The sequence below is a fragment of the Motacilla alba genome, chromosome 4, assembly GCF_015832195.1.
Source record: "Motacilla alba alba isolate MOTALB_02 chromosome 4, Motacilla_alba_V1.0_pri, whole genome shotgun sequence".
In the NCBI taxonomy this organism is placed as follows: domain Eukaryota; kingdom Metazoa; phylum Chordata; class Aves; order Passeriformes; family Motacillidae; genus Motacilla; species Motacilla alba.
In genome coordinates, this window is record NC_052019.1 from 22,617,043 (window position 1) to 22,636,047 (window position 19,005).

Consider the following 19,005-nt stretch of genomic DNA (forward strand, 5'->3'; position numbering starts at 1 on the left):
AGATATCAGTGGGAGCTCTATCTTCATCTGTGGTGAAAATGTTTCTTGTAAAGGCTCTGCAGAGAAATGCTTACAAGCATGGATGTTTTGTTGTTTGTCCTAAAAAGAAATAAATTGGCTTCCATTTGTATTAATGAATCAGCTTTACTGATAAATTAAAGGTATATGTCAGTGGCATTCTGCAGTGCTGAGCATGCTCCCACAGGGAGCAGGAGCAGTAAAGCAGCAGCAGCCGAGCAGTGCATCTTTCATGGCCCACATGACAGCAGGGCTGATTCATCTGAGCAGAGTGCTCTGCTCCACTGATAAATTGTCCCCATGTTCACATTTCAGTGTGTTTCTTTCTTACATGCAAAGTTACTTTATACTTCTGTGTTGTTCCTCAAGGCTCATCTGCAGCTGTGGTCATACTGTGTCTACTACTATATATCTATTACTGTATGAATATTACTATTACTATTACACTTTATATTACTGTACCTCAAGAAAAACAAAAATGGCAGGCATTAGTCTTACTATGTTGAGTAAATTGACTCTATCTCAACACACATACCGTTGCTAAACATGTTAAAAGGTTAAATTATACTGCAAAATTGCTGTATAAATATTTGCTGTACTAATGCTCCAGCTGTGTATATGAATTGTTAAAATAATCAATACTGAAATAGAATTTTTCAGGGCTAATTATCTTTGCTAATTGTGTTTATTTGAAGAAATCCAGGAAAATCATGTAAGAACTGGAATTTCTATTGATTTTGTACTGGTGCTGTGTGTAGTGCTGTACAGGAGACTTTTATATAGGATAGAAAAATGGTTGCATTTGGTGTTTGAAAGAAATATTGACTTGCTTTGTGTTTTTATATAGTTAGTTGGATGTGTGTATATCTCTTGTTCACAACAAAATTTCCCACAAATCCAGGAAGAGTTTTTCAGCAGAAGTAGGTTGTTTGAGCAGGGTAGGACTGAGGAATCATGCACTGCCTTTCCAGCCATCCAATTACACAGATGGGATAAATCTCCTTTAAACTGATGGTTATGTAGTGTGAATTGTATTAATGTTTCCTCGAAATACAGCTCCACAAGAAATAAAGGATGTGATAGCTTCTTAGACCCTCTGTCACTATATTATCCCACCTGACTGACTGACCTTTAAATAATGATAAATTAGTTCCTAGTATTTCTGTTATTGAGGCAGGCTGCAGTAAGAAGCCAGGTAGGAGTCTCAGTGGTCATGCAGAGGCCACCTCCCTATAAATTACACCATTCTCAGATCTGTTCTATGTCTCACAGTTCAGGCTAATCATTGACAGGGCTTTTACAATCACAAGCTTTTGCTGAAGCTTTGATAAGACACTCCAGCAGCTTGTGACAAATGAAAACGGTCTGCACAGCGTGGACTCCCGCAAAAGAATGGAATTTTTTCAGCATCGGTACAAGAAATCTCTTTTAACACTGGCACTATAAACTGGCACAATGTGTGGCCAACGACTGGAGAAGATTGTTGCTTTTTGGACGTTCGTTTTCGTAAGGATGGTTACTGGGCTTGCTGGAGAGGGAAGATCTGTGTGGAAAAAGGACCCCCACTTCAGCCCTGTGAGTGAAACACAGATGTTTTTATATGACACTTTCCCCAAAGATTTTCTCTGGGGGGTAGGGACAGGAGCTTTCCAGGTGGAAGGCAGCTGGAGGAAGGATGGGAAAGGCTCCTCCATCTGGGACCGCTTCACCCGCTCGGAGTTCAGGGACGCTGACAGCGCAGGCACCTCCAGTGACAGTTATATCCTGTTGGACAAAGATTTGTCTGCTCTGGAGTTTTTGGGAGTTACTTTTTACCAGTTTTCAATTTCGTGGTCAAGGCTTTTCCCCACTGGAGTGGTGGCAGCTCCCAATGAAAAAGGACTTCAGTATTATAACACCCTTATTGACTCTTTACTCTACAGAAGTATTGAGCCCGTGGTTACACTGTACCACTGGGACCTGCCCTTGATGCTGCAAGAAAAGTACGGGGGATGGAAAAATGAATCAGTGATTGATATCTTCAATGCCTATGCCACGTTTTGCTTCCAGACCTTTGGGGATCGTGTTAAATATTGGATTACAATCCACAATCCATATTTAGTTGCTTGGCATGGGTATGGCACAGGTATTCATGCTCCAGGAGAGAGGGGGAAAATGAGAACTGTCTACTCAGTAGGACACAATTTGATCAAGGTACAGTATAATAAGATTTTACAAATTGATCTTGCACTGCTGTGGGAAGTAATAAGAGGAATCGGTCCTGTGATCAATGTTTTTTTTAAAAATCACCTACTGTGAAAGCACCAACAAATAGCCTTTAGCTAAGGCAATCATTCTGTTAAACCTCACTTTGATTTTATTTCTTGTCACAACAGCTGACTCAGTAATTATTTGTTTTAAAGTACTTGTTTATTATTTTATTTTAATTAGCTTTTACGTACAAATTCTAACTCTTAAAGAGCATTCTTTGTTCTCTATATGTAGTTAAACAGATTTGGCTATATTGAAATGACTATTCTATTAGTTTAAAAGAAATTCATTTGTATTTGCGTATTGAATTAACTTTACTGGCCATAGAGTATGTATATGTAAGTGTGATTTGTTCTAGCTTAGTAAGATCATATTGCACAATATTTGCTTCTAAACTAGTAAGGCTGGCTCATCTTGGGTTTGGAAGAAAACAAATGTCCTCTTCGGTACTTGAGAGTTTCAAATTATTTCCATGATGTGCAGTATTTTTTGCATCTGCTATGCTCAAAGTACTTTACAGAGCAGGTCTCTATCCATCTCTGCAGCCAGTATAATTCGCCCTGCTGAGACTATTCTTAACTGTCACAAAGAGGATTTTTCTACAACTTGCCACACATCACACATGTAATTGACAAATAAATCTGAATGGGTTAGTCCTACACAAAGAAGTATGCATGTGGGGGAAAAATTATTTGCCAGAGTAGTTAAAATATTCTGCAGCTGACAAATTTTTGTATTTGTCTCTGGCCCTGAACCTTCAGAACATAATTTTTCCCAAAAAATTACACTGCAGTCAATAGAAGTTTTACACACAGAAAAGTTGTCAAGCATCCTGAGTCACTAACTGATTTCGGACTTAGCAGAAGAATGATTTAACTATAAAGACTTGTAAAGCATCTCAAAGAAAAAAGATGCCAAATCATTCTTTCTATTTTCAAGTGCCATTTTATATAATGCATGTAGAAGATATCATATAAGTTTGCAATATTTCTTGCCTTCATTTCTGAGTGTCACAGTCAAATGTGGAGTACCAACTAGGCAGTCTCTGCACTTTCTGTAAAATCCATGTAAGCAGCACACCACACACAGGGAGTGATATTCCTCTGCCAAAGAATCAATTGGATTTTCCAGGAAGCCAAGCACAGCTGGGTCTGATACACAAATTACTGACCTAATTTTCTTGGTCCATATTATTTGTCTCTCCGACTTGATTTGATAGTTGCATCTTGTTCAAGAGTACAAAATAAATCACTTGGATGGAAAAGTTAAGGAGACTTTCAACAGCACACAATCCTTTAGCTACTGTTTTATTATCCATGGGCAGAAATTATTCTCCTGTAGTAACATTACCTAAAGTATTAGCAGTTCTCTCCTATACTACTGTAAAATTTCTGAAGAATTTTTTTTCCTAGATTTGAGATCAATGAAAAATCTCAAATTTGTAGTAAAGTATTTGAGGAACTGGAGTTTTCTGGTTCGGGTTAGGGATGGAATGGAAACTCTTGAGCTACCAGTCGGTATCAGTCAACTCTTCTTGTCTCTAGATATAATTATTTCTTTCTCTCGATAAACTGTAATGCCAGGCAGCCATTCCACACAAGTCACAGCTGGTACTATATGTTCCAAGCCAACTAGCCAGAATCTTTCTGAAAGATTTTTGTGCAGGTTTAAACGTCTGGTTCATTTTGCATTGTTGACAATACAGTATAAATAGAATGTATTGATGCACAGTCAGGATTCATGTGTTGTGAAATATCTCTGCCTTGAGAATCAAGAAAAATTATAAGATTCTCTCTTTAAAGAGATTTCACATGGGTTTTTATTTCATGGCCAGTATATACTGGTCTGTTTCTCAGACATTGTATTATGGCTACCTCCTAATTTCCCACTATAAATGAAAAACATTATCCCAAAACTAAAATATCAACCAGATGTCAGGTTTTGGCAATGTGAGGCAAAGCCTGTTAAAGCTCTTGAAAAGATTGCCATTTATGTAATCAACTTTAGGAAGAACCACATTCTTGTCCGTGTCAAGGCTTCATTTTTGGGTAGGCTGCTGACAGACACGGTCCTCAATGCCACCCTGTGCACAAACTAGGTCCATCCATTAAATATACAGAGAGGGAAAAACAGGTCAGTAATGCTGAAATGAAGATGATCTGGCCACCACAGCAATTTGCTGAAAGTCTTTCTCAAGCCTTTTTGTAGTATCTTTGGAGAAATTAAATGAAGCTCTCACATGAATCCTACTTTTAGTTTAATTTCCTTGGGTATTGTTGCAGTCTTGGTGTTATCAGAACTAATCACTGTTTATATAAAGGAGTGCTTTTTTGAGATACATCAATCATAACCTGAAGCTAAGTTTAATAGAATCACAAAAACAATATAAGAAACCATAAACCTCTGCTTTTTTGGACTTTGGATTATTTTATTGTAAGAACAATTTGAAAGTTGCTGGAGATCTTTGTGTCCCTTGAAAAGGGCTGGAGAAATTTCTTTTGGTTTTAAACGTACCAATTTTATTGCTTTCAAAAGCATTACAGTGTCTTAAAACCCAAATAATTAGATGGTATATCAAAAAGTTCATAGAATGCCAGGTTGGAAGAGGACCTCAAGGATCATCTCCATCATGAGATGCATTTAAGAACTGATTTAAAAATTACCTGCTTCCACGAATGAATTCATGTAGGTAACTAGGCAGATAATGATCTTACTAAGGCTTTCCTACAAAAGTAGGGTTGTCCTGTCTTCATCCAGCCCCAGAGCTCTGTGTGTTGGCTGGCACAAGGCGTTGCTGATGCTGAATCACCTCCTGCCTGTGCTCTCCTCCAAGCCTTACATCCTGTTAAGGGAATGCCCCAGACACATCTGTTTAGGAGACAGCCCTGCCTTTTGCACGGGCCTTGCTATTCAGGATCTGTAAAGAGAGGCAGTGAATGCAGAATCAGAGGCTGATAAGCAGGATGCTTAGGAGATCCACATTGGGAAAATAATTCAGAAGAAGAATTTCAAATTTGACTTTAAAAAAATTTCAGTTTTAAAAACTTATTGCTCTTCATGCACAGAGGGTAATCATTGCCAGTGACCATTCCAAAGGACTCGATACTACCTCTACCTCTGAACTTTGGTGCTTATTAACGGTAAATTGCTAAGGGATTCTCTTAGATAAATCTCTCTTCAATCATATGGTCATTATGAGTAATAAAAGGAGCGTATGGAGTCTTATATCAGATGGAGAGTGGCCATCAGAAGTGTATTTCTGTTCTTCATTAAAGGAGACTGCACTTCACAAAGGCAACATCAGAAAACAACTAATGATAACAGGTAACACGCTATACAACATTTTAAAGATACACCAAAGAAAATGAAAAAAAAAAAATATGAGCTTGCTCCTGAGGCAGATGTCATACTAAAGCAGACAAGAAAAAACTTACACGCAGAAAAATTAGGTGGATTTCTTTGATTTATCACTAAATAAATCTGAAAAGAAGCAAGAAAATACAAAGCAGATGAATCATTGTGGCTGGACCTATGTGAGGTGTATACCTGATATATTATTACCATTTTCTCTATATCTAGTTATGGTCTTTCATACTTGGATTGAGATTTGTAAATATCACAAGGGCAACTTGTCTTCTTTTCCTCCTCTGTATCAGTGCCCTCCAGGAAGCTCTGCCTTTGGAGGTGGACAGAAAGGGGCTCTTCTCTTTTTTTCTTTTTTTTTTTTCTTAATTATTTTTTATTTCCTGTTAAAGATTATTCACACTCCTTTCCATCTGGCAGAAAAGCCCAGGAGAGAAATATCATAATGAGGTCTGCCTAAAAAATGTCTTCATCACATACTTGGAAAAAGTATTGTGATTCTTTCAAGCCTGGTGTCTCCCAATATGTCTGTGCCCAGCTGCATTACTCCCAGCTCTTTTGGATCTCACTTTGCCAGGATCTCTTCGTGGACACTGCTGACTTTGGGACCTGTGGATGAGTGTGCCTCAGGAAAAACCTGTAATTAATTCTCCTTAAAAACAAATTTCTACTTCATGAATGGGAAATAATTATTACCTCTCTGTCCTGCCAGACACTTCCTTCCCTCCCCCCAAAGGAGACTCCTTTCCTCAGGATGCAGAAAGATGAAACTACACCAGCACCTGTGTTTCTTACAGGAGAAGGGAAGCCTGTCTCCATCAAGTATGGCTCTAGGGTGGACAGCAGAATCATCTGCGCTTGTAAATGTCTTTGCTGGGAGATTTTTCAAATAGTAATAGCCATCAGTGATGATGTAAAATTCAGCACTGATTCATAGTTTTTTGATTTGTTATTTTCAGGGTAGCTCTCTTAGATTTCTTGGTAGTCATCAGGGAAAACACAATCCAAATGCAGGACAGTTAACATACATCAAATTATGATAGTAAAGCCTCAGTCCTTCATAACACCCTCTCAAGAAGTGTAGTCACCTGCACCTCGAGATGTTGGCAATCCTTCACAAGGATTGAGATTCAGTTTGCAAAATAAAGGGTTTAATTCTACTTTAGTTCTACTGACTACGGGGCATCTTTACCACAGACCAAAAAAGCCTTGAACAGAAATGTACTCTCCAAATAAGCCACACACCCCTGCCCTTCTTCTGAACTGTAACATCATCATCATCAGACTATGTTCTAGTTCTTCATGGTTTGAACACCAAACAGGTAAACAAAAAGCCCAAATCATTTTATTATCATTTTTTCAGTTCCAGTTTTCCTACATGTTCTTGATTTCCAGCACACTAAAATAACTCCATATACCCCTGACATTGTTTTGTATACTCATTGCTGTTCAAAGAAAAATTGCTTGACTAAAGTATCTTAAGAATTTGAAAGTATTGCTCTATGGAAAGCTCTTTGCATGTGCATATGTTAAGTTACAGGATCAGAATTTCAAGGAGTATGAGAATGTTTCCAAGAGAGAGAGAAGAACAAATACTGTTGTCTTCAGTTTATTAAGTTGACTTCTCTAGCCTTTTTACGGGATTAGTACTAACTGACATAGCACTTTCTGTGACTTTCAAGACTAGGGAATATTTTCTACATTTATACCAGGAAAATATGCTGAAATTAATGAGTCATACGTATCTAGAATAAATACCCAATATTGATCCTACTTTAACTGTGTATTTAGCCTTGACATTTGTCCTTGCTCTAACAAGGAAAGTGAAAGATTAGGGATTAAACTCTAACTGAAAAAAGATTAGTCAAGATTTACTGAAAATACCCAGTTTGATGTTGATACAGCTTTTAAATTGATGTTTGTTTCATATCTGGTCTTAAAAATCAAATTCTATAAATCAGCTGATTCCATCAACAATAGTTCGCATTTAACAAACAACTTTTATCTGAGAATGTTGAGCTTCTTTACAGATAATTAACAACTCAAATCAGATTTATAGGCAACTATGTGTCTACTATGTCTGTAAAACCCTTACTGTAGACAGTGAGAAGTTTTTTACAATAAGAGTTAATCCTCAGAATTGTCATCAGTGATACATACAAATTTGTATATGAGAATTCTATCTTGACTCATATTAAATGTACTTATTTATACTTGAGGTCTACTCCTCTAGAGTTGTACTTGGGGCTGTATCCTCTACTATTATTATTTTTATTAGAATAATTTTATTATTTTTAATGGTAACTTTATTTTCTTCTAATCACCTCCTGAAGATGTGTATGAATACAATGAGAGATTCTTGGCTTTTACATGTCAATATTGTATTCTAATTCGTTGTTTTTTTGGCAAAGCCATCTTCCTCCTCTTCACCTAGAAAAGTGTGATTGCTGATTTACCTGGTGCTGTTGTCGTGGTGCTTGGCACTGTGCATTATCCAGCTGAGTGCAGTGGGGGGTTTCTTGTTAAGCCAGTGCAGCCATATGCCTCTCTTCAACAGTGGTGTTCGTGGGCTGTGTCTGGAGAAATACTCTGCAAACCAGATGAGAAAACCCCAGAGGCAGAGCACAGAGTGAGCCTGGCCCCATCAGCCCCCCCAGGCTGGAGGGACTTTCAGGAGAGGACTGTGAGGGCAGCTGAGGAGATGGCACTGGCCACTTAAATTTTCTGATGAGGCTACTAAGAAATCAATTTTATAATACTTTAACTCTATCTTGCAATTTGCCTCAAGAGTCCATTTTTGTTGGCTTCCCTCTTCAGCTCCAGAACCTACATTTCAAAGGTTATTGTCACTTTATCAGTATTTTCAAAGACAGACTTTGAAGAAATGTTACGAGCATGACCTTAGAAACCATAAACAACTGATACACAAAATTTCACAAACTGTAATTCTTTGGTACCCCCCAGCTAAAACAAACACCTACCTGACATCAGGCCTTCTGGAGTTTTTTTTTTTAACTGTCAAGGCTGTGTGTTTCTAGATAAATTAACTGAAATTATTGTCAAAGGTAAGCAATGCTGTTTGGCTTAGTAATGATGACAATCTAACTCAGCACTCAGTGTTTCACAATGCTCCTAATGTTTTTCTCTGGGTGCAAACTATTATTTTCTTTCCAGCTTAAGAGCATAATGCCACTCTAGAGGCATAAGGTAAACTCTGAGTTACTTGACAACTCTTCAGCTGGAGAGGTCAGCTCCCCTCCCCTGTGTCAGATCACCTGATGTGATTCATGCTGCAGCCCAGGGTCACTCCTCTCTGACCTACCTGTCCTGTTTCCTTACAGGGCTTTGACAATGCCAGTGGCTCCCCAGTCTCCCATGTATTTCTGGTTTTGTGTAAGCTTTGTCTGCTGTATGTCCTTATTTAAGTAATTAATAATGTGACATTTGAAGCTGATTGTGACATGCAATAACAACACACTTTCTAAAACATTATGATAATCAGAAAAAAACATATGAAGATGTGATACAGTGCAGTGGCCATTTCAAAGAAGAAATTAACTCAAATCCTGAACAAATTCTCACTCAGAGCTGTGAAAGTTGATATTTTGGTTCAAACTTCACAGCTGGGTCCTTTGCCCAAGTTTTTACATTTGGGGATTGTGCAAATATCAAAACTTGAATGCTTGCTCATATGACTAGGCCAGAATAAAACAACTAAATCCCAAGAAGAGGGATGGGGTGGATGTGGTTTGATCAAAGTCCAGGTAACCCCCAGAGCACAGAGCAGTTAGTAGCACAGAGTCACCACTGACAAATGAAATATCATATGAGATGCATCTTTGATGGCATAATTGTAAAGATGGTTTGAAATTTTAACCATATCAAGAATCACAGTTTGATAGAAAAAGACTCCGATGGGACTGGCTAGATCACAGAGTTCAAATCCCATTGTTAGAGCTGTTCCAAAGTGTCTGTGTAACAACAGCCGTTCTCATCCCTCTGGGGTCTCTCCTGGAATTTGGACATGTGTTAAAAGGCAAAAAGCCACAGTCCTAACGTGTCATAGGACACGAGTTACTGAGCATTGTCCTCATCCCAAGGAACCTTGCAGGGTAACAGTGATTGCCCATTAAACTGTGCAGGGTAATTCATGGGCCTCAACTGATGCTTCCATATAAGCTTGCAGTGACTCAGATGGAGCTACCTGCCCCTCTAGCTGCCAGCCCACAGAGACTTATTAGAGTTACAATTTAATGCTATTTTTCTCTCATCAGGCTCATGCAAAAGTTTGGCATACCTACAAAGAACACTTTGAACCCGATCAGAAGGGGATGATATCCATAGTATTGGGATCCCACTGGATCGAGCCTAACAAATTGGAAGATGAGTCAGACATTTCTAAATGTCAGAAGTCCATGGAGAGAGTACTTGGATGGTTTGCTAAACCTATCCACGGGGATGGGGATTACCCAGAAGAAATGAAAAATGAATTCTTGTTTCTGCCACACTTTACCGAAGACGAAAAAAACTACATAAAGGGAACAGCTGACTTCTTTGCGTTTTCCTTTGGTCCCAGTAACTTTAAACCTCCAAACACTCTACCAAAAATGGGACAAAATTTGTCACTCAATTTGAGGGAAGTACTGAACTGGATTAAACTGGAATACGACAGTCCTCGAATCTTGATTGCAGAGAATGGCTGGTTCACTGATAGCCACGTGAAAACAGATGACACCACAGCCATCTACATGATGAAAAACTTCATTAATAAGGTTTTACAAGGTTTGTACAGAAGTTACTAGTTGGATTTTTCAGAGAGCACTTTTGATTTTTTGATATTTAGCTCTGTAATAATTTAGTCTTTTTTTTTAAGAGATAATGGCAACAAAGTTAATCATTAATTATTTATACTGCATGAGTACAAGTCATGGATCAGGATCTACTGGTGCTAGGTGTTGTACAAACAGAAAAAACCCTGTCCCAGAAAGCTAAAGTCCAACATCTGCATTGGGTTAGGGTTGGTTAGGATTAGGGTTTCCATACTGGAACTATTACTCCTGCAGGACTCTTAAGACTCCACCTATAGTAGATACAGAAAAGCCTTGAGATCTTCTTCTGTGAATGTCACCTCTGGTGACATAGAGAGCTTAGTTAACTCCTGACTTTTCCTACCTTCAGCTCTTTGTTTCTGCCCCAGATCTTCCCCTTATTTTTCAGGGGGCTTTTCTCATCCTCACTCTAACACTGCCAGGATCCTGACCTGTTTCTGCTCTCTCCTTTCTCTGTCCCTGCAGACAATGCTACAAATATGCTCTCACTCTGAACCACCAGATCTCTACCTATCACCTGCCTAATTTTTAACTTCCTTTACCATAAAGTATACATAAAATAGTACTTTTCCCCCTACCGATTTAAATGGCCACAAAATCTCAGCATGTACCATCTCAAGTACCACAGCACCTTTTGCTCTGACAATTAAACTTATCCTCATCTATTCAATATGCTTCCACAAACAAAAGTGTTCTCAGTTGTCACTTACTCTGTCCCTAGATGTCTGCTCCCATTTGTTCAACCTTCCTCATTGTGGACATCAAATACTCATCTTTACTTGCAAGGCCATTCTAGCTTATCTCTTTAGCCTCTGCATCATTCTCTGCCTCTGCATTTTGCAATGGGTATTTTCAGACATTTTTGTACTTTCTCCCATGGTTTCCCTAATTTAGAGGTTGCTTTCTTTGAAAATACATGCCACTGTATTGCTTTGTTACATTTCCTCATCTCCTTTCCAGTATTCTGGCCTTGTCTATCAGCTTCCCATATACTCACATTGCAAGCTCCTGGGCTTTCTGATTTCATCTGGCAGATCCAGCTGGGCTATGCCCATGCTGCTGGGTACCTTGGAACTCTGCTGCATCAATACATGCACTGTGCAAAACTGCTTTCTGCTCAAGCTGCAGCCTGATGTGACTAGGGCAAGGAAGTTCAGTGGAAATACAGAATGATGCAAAATTTTATGTCCTGAGAAAATTAAGCTAAATTATATTGGGAAAGAATAAACCAGAAAACTTCATCTTTATTCCTTGGCTTACTGGTGTGGTGGACTACAGGTAAAATATGACTTGTCCACCTGTCTGTGTCAAAATCCTCAGCAACCCTACTTGGTCACTGCTTTACCTAGGATATTCCAGCCCTTATAAGGTTAACATGAGGAGTTATCCCATGTTATTTCCTAGCTTAAAGGTGGCAGCAGGCAGTGAACATGACTGACTGTGGAGTTTGGACTTTTCCTTGCAGGCTGCCAGCTGGCACGAGCCTGCAGGGGTGAAAAGCATTGTGGTTAGTTGGTGTCTGCTGAGCAGCTGCTTTGCAGGCTCTGCTGCCCTTCCTGAAGAATCAGGTTCCACACCTGAGAAAGCAGTTGTGTTGTCATCTTTCTCATTGTATGCAAAATATCATATCTAGACTCCTTTGCAAGAGGGACATTAAGATTGCCTGAAGAAATCAGCATGCACTGCACCCATTTTGTAACTAAATCAGTCTCTCGGTTGCTCTGCTCTACTTCTCTAAAGTCATTAACAGTCCCATGCTAACAAAATTAATTTTTCAATTTACAAGCTGAGTAGATGTTCCCAAATATTTGAGCTTACAGACATCTTTCAAATAAAGGTAGAGAGTTTTAGCTTCATGACAAAGTTACAAACCAGATCAACTGTTGCTCCCTTTATTTTGACTCATGATTCTCTAATTTTACTAGTATTGTTGTACTGACAAATTGTCAAATGCAACCTCAAACCTGGATGTGGTATAATATTTCTTGTTTGGTCAGAGCAGAAATAAAGCATCCTACAGTAATTTAATTTCTTAAGGACACCTTAATTTCTTAGTGACACCTTTTTTTTTAGTAAATAAAGACTAAGATATATACATCAGTTTTGCAATGAATTACAGTGGGTCAATAACCCTACAAACATTGAGAAGACACTCAAGATTTTCAAAATAAATAGCCCTTTCTCATAAATATCCTTTATATGTGTTAGAGTAATGAATACAAGGCTCATGGATGTTACCTTCTCTTATGCAGCTATTAAGTACGACAACATAGATGTGTTTGGTTACACAGCCTGGTCCCTCCTGGATGGCTTCGAATGGCAACATGCTTACAACATCAGGCGTGGATTATTTTATGTCGATTTCAAAAGCAAAAGAAAGGAAAGGATTCCCAAGTCATCTGCACTTTATTATAAACAAATCATACAAGAAAATGGCTTCTTCCCAAAGGATTCTACCCCAAACTTGCAAGCTCAGTTCTCCTGTGACTTCTCCTGGGGTATCACCGAGTCTGTTCTCAAGGTAAGCATAAAATATTAAGTGGATCACTGGAAAGAGTGATCAGCAGCTCCGTGAACAAATGACCGTAGGGCACCTTGCATTCCAGAGTTTCAATGCACACTGCCAACGGAAGTTAAGCCATAATTGCATTGGTTCCATTTCATGTGTTTCCAGGTTTCGGGTGGTCACAGAGTGCTGGCTACTGCTGCAGCAGCAGACCCTACTGCAGGAGCCCTTCCAAGCACGGCCCTCCCTCTGCTTGTGTCTCCATGAGGCAGATCAGATGAGGAAATTTCAGACCAAGAAGTTGATCCAAACAATTGTTACTGGGTTATTTTTCAACCAGGGGTTTCCAAATCCAGTTTGCAGTGTGGCCATAGGGATGCTTGTGAAGGCCTGATGGAGAGAGTGACAAAGGGCAGGGACAAGGTGATTACGCTAGTGGCAGCTGAGCGACCTGCAGGCTCCAGGTCTTGTCTACAGCAGAAACACATTCCTGGGTTAAGCCTGGCTCTAAGTGCCACTCAGACAAGTGGGTAAGAAGCCATTTTTAAAATGACACGTAGCACAGGTGAAGATAACCAACCTTGAGGCTTTACCATCTGAGCTCACATTAGAAAACAGATCATACAACCTTTTGTCCAAACTGGCTCCTACAGAACCTATTCATACTTTATTTTTCTTCTATTAATGCTTTAAACTTAGTAAATAAGCTAACTGTATGTATGGGCACTGTTGGGATACCCTTCTTGTCATTGCACAAAGACAGTCCCATGACAAATATCAGCCTCAAAAAATAACAACAAAATCCCCTAATTTAACCTATTCACTGACAACCATAGGGGAAGAAAATGTTAAGCTTCTATATATGTTGTTAATAAAGTACATTTTCTTTAAAAAAAAGCAATCTAAACCTTTTAAACTTCACTATATTCTACTTTAAAACCTGCAAAAAGCATTAAAAAATTGGAATATAAAAAAGTATTATTCTGAACTTTATCAACTAGTAGGAGATAGGAAAGACATAACTGCTACAAGCTGTTTGTGTCAGATAACTATGCCTCAGTTTCACAAGGCTGATCACAGCAGCACTGCCAAAATAATCCATGCCTGCCTTGTACAGCCCCTGGTGCTTGTTCTCACCTCCTGCTCTCCAGGCAGCTGCCTGAGAAGTGCTGTGTGCATGACCAGAGTGAACTCGATCAGGGAGAGCTATCTCTGTGAAAACATGTCATGTGGGCTGGTGGCAGGGCAAATGCCCATGTGTAATTGAAAAAAGTGCAATTTTGGTGTTTTTCATAGGGAAAGGAACAGAATGGTAAGATGACCACTAGCACAAAGCCCATATAGGTGAGTTAGTTATCCTCTTCCCCCTGGAGCATTTAAGCAGGGCCTTCTGACATCCACCATTAATCGACAGCTAAACCCAGGCAGAAATGCAGATTACAAGCATGTATTATGTTCATTTAATTAAAACCCATTGTAACATATTTTTATTTTCACAGGCAGAACTGGCAGCTTCCTCACCACAGTTCTGTGATTCCAGCTTGTACCTCTGGAATGTCACAGGAGATGGGCTTCTGCACAAAGTTGAAGGGGTTAAGCTAAAAACCCGACCAGCACAGTGCACAGATTTTGTCAGTATTAAAAAGCAACTGGATCTCCTGGAGAAAATGAAAGTCACCCATTACAGATTTGCACTTGACTGGTCACTAATTTTACCCAACGGAGATTTGTCAGTGGTCAACAGGCAAGTTCTTAGGTATTACAGATGTGTGATTAGTGAAGCCCTGAAACTCAACATTCAATCCATGGTCACCTTGTACTATCCAACTCACACCTACCTGGGCCTGCCGGGTCCTTTGCTGCAGACAGGAGGATGGTTGAACCAATCCACTGCCTACGCTTTTCAAGAGTACGCAGCTTTATGTTTTAGGGAGCTTGGCGATTTGGTTAAACTGTGGATTACAATAAATGAGCCAAACCAGCTGAGCAATGTCTACAACAGGAGCAGCAATGACACCTATCGGGCAGCACACAATTTATTAATAGCACACGCCATGGCCTGGAGAATATACGACGAGCGGTACCGCTCCTCTCAGTACGGCAAAGTGTCCCTGTCCCTGCATTCGGACTGGGCCGAGCCTGCCAACCCCTTCTTTGAATCTCATTCAAAAGCTGCCAACAGGTTTCTTCAGTTTGAAATAGGCTGGTTTGCCAATCCCATATTTAAGACTGGGGACTATCCAGCTGCTATGAGGGAGTACATCACCTTTAAAAACAGAAAAGGCCTTTCATATACTTTGCTGCCATCTTTCACAAGTGAGGAGAAGCAGCTTGTCAAAGGTGCAGCTGACTTTTATGCACTGAATCATTTCACCACCAGATTTGTGATTGACGAACCTCAGAATGGAAGCCAGTATGAATTTGATTGTGACATTCAATTTCTGCAGGATATCACCTGCCTGAGCTCCCCTTCTCGTTTGGCAGTGGTGCCATGGGGAATGCGCAAAGTTCTCGGGTGGATCAAAAAAACTTACGGTGACATTGACATTTACATCACAGCAAATGGAATAGATGACCCATCCTTAGACAACGATGAGCTTCGAAATTATTACTTGGGCAAATACATACAAGAGGTTTTAAAAGGTGAGTACATGACAGATTCAAGTTCCCCAGAGCCATTTCCGTGGCTCAGACCCAGGCACGGCTAAGTCTTGCCGTGGGCAGAGCGAGCAGTCCTGGTTCAGATGCAGGAGCCAGCAGCACTGTGCCCCCTGAGGGGCCCAACTCTGCACCCACACTCAGGGCAGCTATGACACAAAGGACTGGCATCAAGTGCCTTGCACAAATAATGCAGCTACAGCTGCCTCCAGTTTAAACCATGTGAGAAGCTCGCTGGGCATGCAGAGTAGTTACTCGGAAATTATTAGGAGATGGCACTTGAGCCCAACAACTCCCAAGAGACAATTAAAGTTTCTAGTCCCCAAAGAAAGTCAAGAGCCTCCTTGCTTGCTGGACTAGTCATTGGGCAGGAAAGTGCAAGCAAATCCACAGTGACCTGGAGGGACGTACAGAAGAAATACAGCAGGGCACCAGCAGCACCAGCTGCTGTTGAAGTGAGAGTCCAACTCTAGTTCTTGTTGCATTACTTGTTTTCCTCTGGGCACATATGGAAATCTACTTGCTCACTTTAGAGAAAAACTAGTAAGAGTTATGGAGGTAGAGGACAAAAACATTCAAGGCAATGATCTTCAGCAGCAGCTTACTGTATGAGAAATGCTGCAGGGACCTCACCCCTCCCCTCCCTCCAACCAATCATTAAAGAAAAGCAGTGGGACACAGGCTACCAGCAAGGCCTTGGTACCCGAACCACGCAGGCAAACTGAGATGTGCAATACATCCCTCCCCTCTTTGTTCCCTGTTGGTGAGCATTAGAGAGATCCTGATCAGGACATGGGGGGTTCAAAAGCTTTTCTGAGGTAACTGACATCAAACACAGTCTAGGTATCCTGGTTTCTCCTCTCCAGGAGTTAATAAAAATGAGACAAATCTTACTCACAGCTAAGTATGGCTTCAGATTACTTTTAGACACCAAGAAAAAGCGTTCTCTCTCCAGTGCTTAGCTTTCTCAGTTACTACAGGACTAATGAGCATTTGCTGATTTGTTTTCCATGCTAATTTCATACTGCAAACAAAAGAACAAAACATTACTAAAGGAAGTAAGTTATTAAATGTCTACATGTTCTTAGTCTGGGTCACATTCCCAACTATGCTCACTGATTGCACGTGACTTCAACGCTGCTATTTTTAGGTATTCTCACCCAGCACTTGGGTGCAGCAGCGTAACACAGAGCCATGCATGCTGCAGGGATGAGCAGCTGAGTTTGGAGCAGGGCAGGAATTCTTGGAAAGCTGCTCTCATGGCACTTATGGGCAGCTGCTCCCAAGTCATTGCAGCTGGCTTCACTTAGAGCAGCATCTAGCTTTTCCCAGGAAAAAACAAACTCCCAGCTCCAACACTGTACAAATCCAGTTTTCATGGGGTAGGTCCAAAATCATAAGGATTTTTTAAAAACAGTAAGGCACTGTTCCTATGTAATTGACACAACTGAGTATTAGAAGCAGTAAGTATTTTATGATGCAAGTACACATTTTATAACAATTTGAAATCTGAACTGCTTACCAGAAAGTCTGCAGGTTTTACTTGAAATGTAAGTTTTTATTAACAATTCGTTTTGGTTTCTTTTCCTTCTCAGCCTACTACATTGACAAAGTCAAGATTAAAGGCTACTATGCGTTTAAGCTGACTGAAGAAAAATCTAAGCCCAGATTTGGATTCTTCACTTCAGATTCAAAAGAAAAGCCTTCAGTAAGATTTTACAATAGCCTGATAAGCAACAATGGCTTTCCTGCTGACTACTCAGTCTGTGGCCCTTCTAGCCACGAAAAGCAGTGTAGCTTCTGCTTGTTTATTTCTCAGAAGAAGCCGTTAATATTCTTTGCCTGCTGCCTTTTCTCTACCCTCAGTTTGCTTTTAGCTATTATTTTTTTTCACAAAAGAAAAAGGAGGAAACATTTTAAGGCAAAAAGCATCAAATGCATCTGTGTCTCATTTTAAAAGGGGGCACAAGCCCACTTCCAGTGAGATCCATCGCTGCATTCTACAGTGGACAATACCACTCAGACAACTGTGGAAAAGCACTGAGTCACTCCAGCCACACACACCAGCATTTCCTTCAACAACAAAGTAATCACATTCACAGGAAGAACAGCCATGGCACTTGTTTCTAGTGAAATTACTTTTATCCACCTACTGTACCTAGAAGACAACTTCATCCGGCAAAAAAAAAAAAAAAAGACCCTCCTGTGCCTTGGAATAACCTTTAAAACAGCTTTACTTGCAAAAAGCAACTTTTGAGAACTGATATGCACCTTTGTTAGTCTTGTGATGAGCATTCATGTTGTGAGTGTTGTTCAGCATGAAACTAAAGCTGTTAGGGTTTAGAAGTGCTATTAAACCCCACAAACCTTCAACTAAGTACAACATCAGGAATGAAATGTGCCAGGCCAGCTTCTGAAGATACCCCTAAAAGAACAAAACCAAGTTAACTCCATTATTCACCAAGAGATATCCCTTACAGATTGGGTGAAGTAGTTTTAAACAAATGTAACTGGAGACAAAACCAAATGCAATCACTATTTTTCATCTCCAAAATGGGGCAGCCATAAAAATTTTTACTGGCAGAGAACATCTAAATAAATAGTAACTATTAACCCACTCAATAGAGTGGTTAATGTAAATTGCACTTGTCATCATAAAGGTGGATCTTCGGGCAGTATTTGCAATTTTTTAACGTGTGTGAGATGCTTTAGCAACTTGTTGCCAAGTATGTTTCTGCACTATCCCAGTATTTTATATACTTTTTCCAAATTGAATGGAGCAAGTGACAATATGGATTTTACTACTGCACAGAAATAGTACAACCTCCCAGTTAGACGTTGCTACATGGCAAGATTAGCAGTGAAGAAACCAAGCTGTATCCCCAGGTAACATATCACTGCTGGTGAAACTCAGCTATACACTCTGAGCTTTGAGGTCAAGTCCCTTGTTTTCTTAATTGAGCAATAAAAATAAAGCATTGTATTTTCAGACCACTGCTTCTGTCTATGTATTTAGTTTAAATGGTCTTATGAATCTCATTCTACTCATTTCAGTTATGTTTTTCATCTACTTCAGAGTCTGTCATCACAGGTCTGAGGCTTGAGAAGAGAGGTGAAAGAACACTTGTCTCCCCTGTGAGAAAAATGCTTTTATTACCTTAATGCTGTGATTCACAAATGCCACTTCATGACTTTGTCACAGAAAGATCATGGTAGTACGGCCTACACACTGCCCTACCAGCCTCTGAGCACATTCATTCAGTGTGAATGAAGCCCGATGGTTTGAAAACACATTGGTAGGGTGGAGCCACTGTGCAATCTGCTTCTCTAAAAGCCATCAGGTTTATGCAATCACCATTTAGTTCTTAAAAAAACCAACAA

At 39.9% G+C, this 19,005-nt stretch overlaps 1 protein-coding gene across 1 annotated transcript; it reads left to right on the plus strand.

Annotated features, from left to right (window-relative positions):
• Window positions 1–1,307: 1,307 nt before the first annotated feature.
• KLB (klotho beta) lies at window positions 1,308–18,589 on the plus strand. Its single transcript, XM_038134240.1, has 5 exons — window positions 1,308–2,211; window positions 9,906–10,413; window positions 12,713–12,981; window positions 14,466–15,609; window positions 17,220–18,589. Exons 1-5 carry the CDS (start codon window positions 1,474–1,476, stop codon window positions 17,579–17,581), a joined length of 3,021 nt encoding a protein of 1,006 aa, XP_037990168.1. The 5' UTR covers window positions 1,308–1,473; the 3' UTR covers window positions 17,582–18,589.
• The last annotated feature ends 416 nt before the right edge of the window (window positions 18,590–19,005 follow it).

What these genes read in the sequence shown, in the direction of transcription:
- KLB (XM_038134240.1), top strand. Translation starts at nt 1,474, where the DNA reads ATGTGTGGCCAACGACTGGAGAAGATTGTTGCTTTTTGGACGTTCGTT. An exon ending in TCACCGAGTCTGTTCTCAAG is followed by an intron (nt 12,982 to 14,465) that starts GTAAGCATAAAA and finishes TTATTTTCACAG; the next exon opens with GCAGAACTGGCAGCTTCCTC. An exon ending in CATACAAGAGGTTTTAAAAG is followed by an intron (nt 15,610 to 17,219) that starts GTGAGTACATGA and finishes TTTCCTTCTCAG; the next exon opens with CCTACTACATTGACAAAGTC.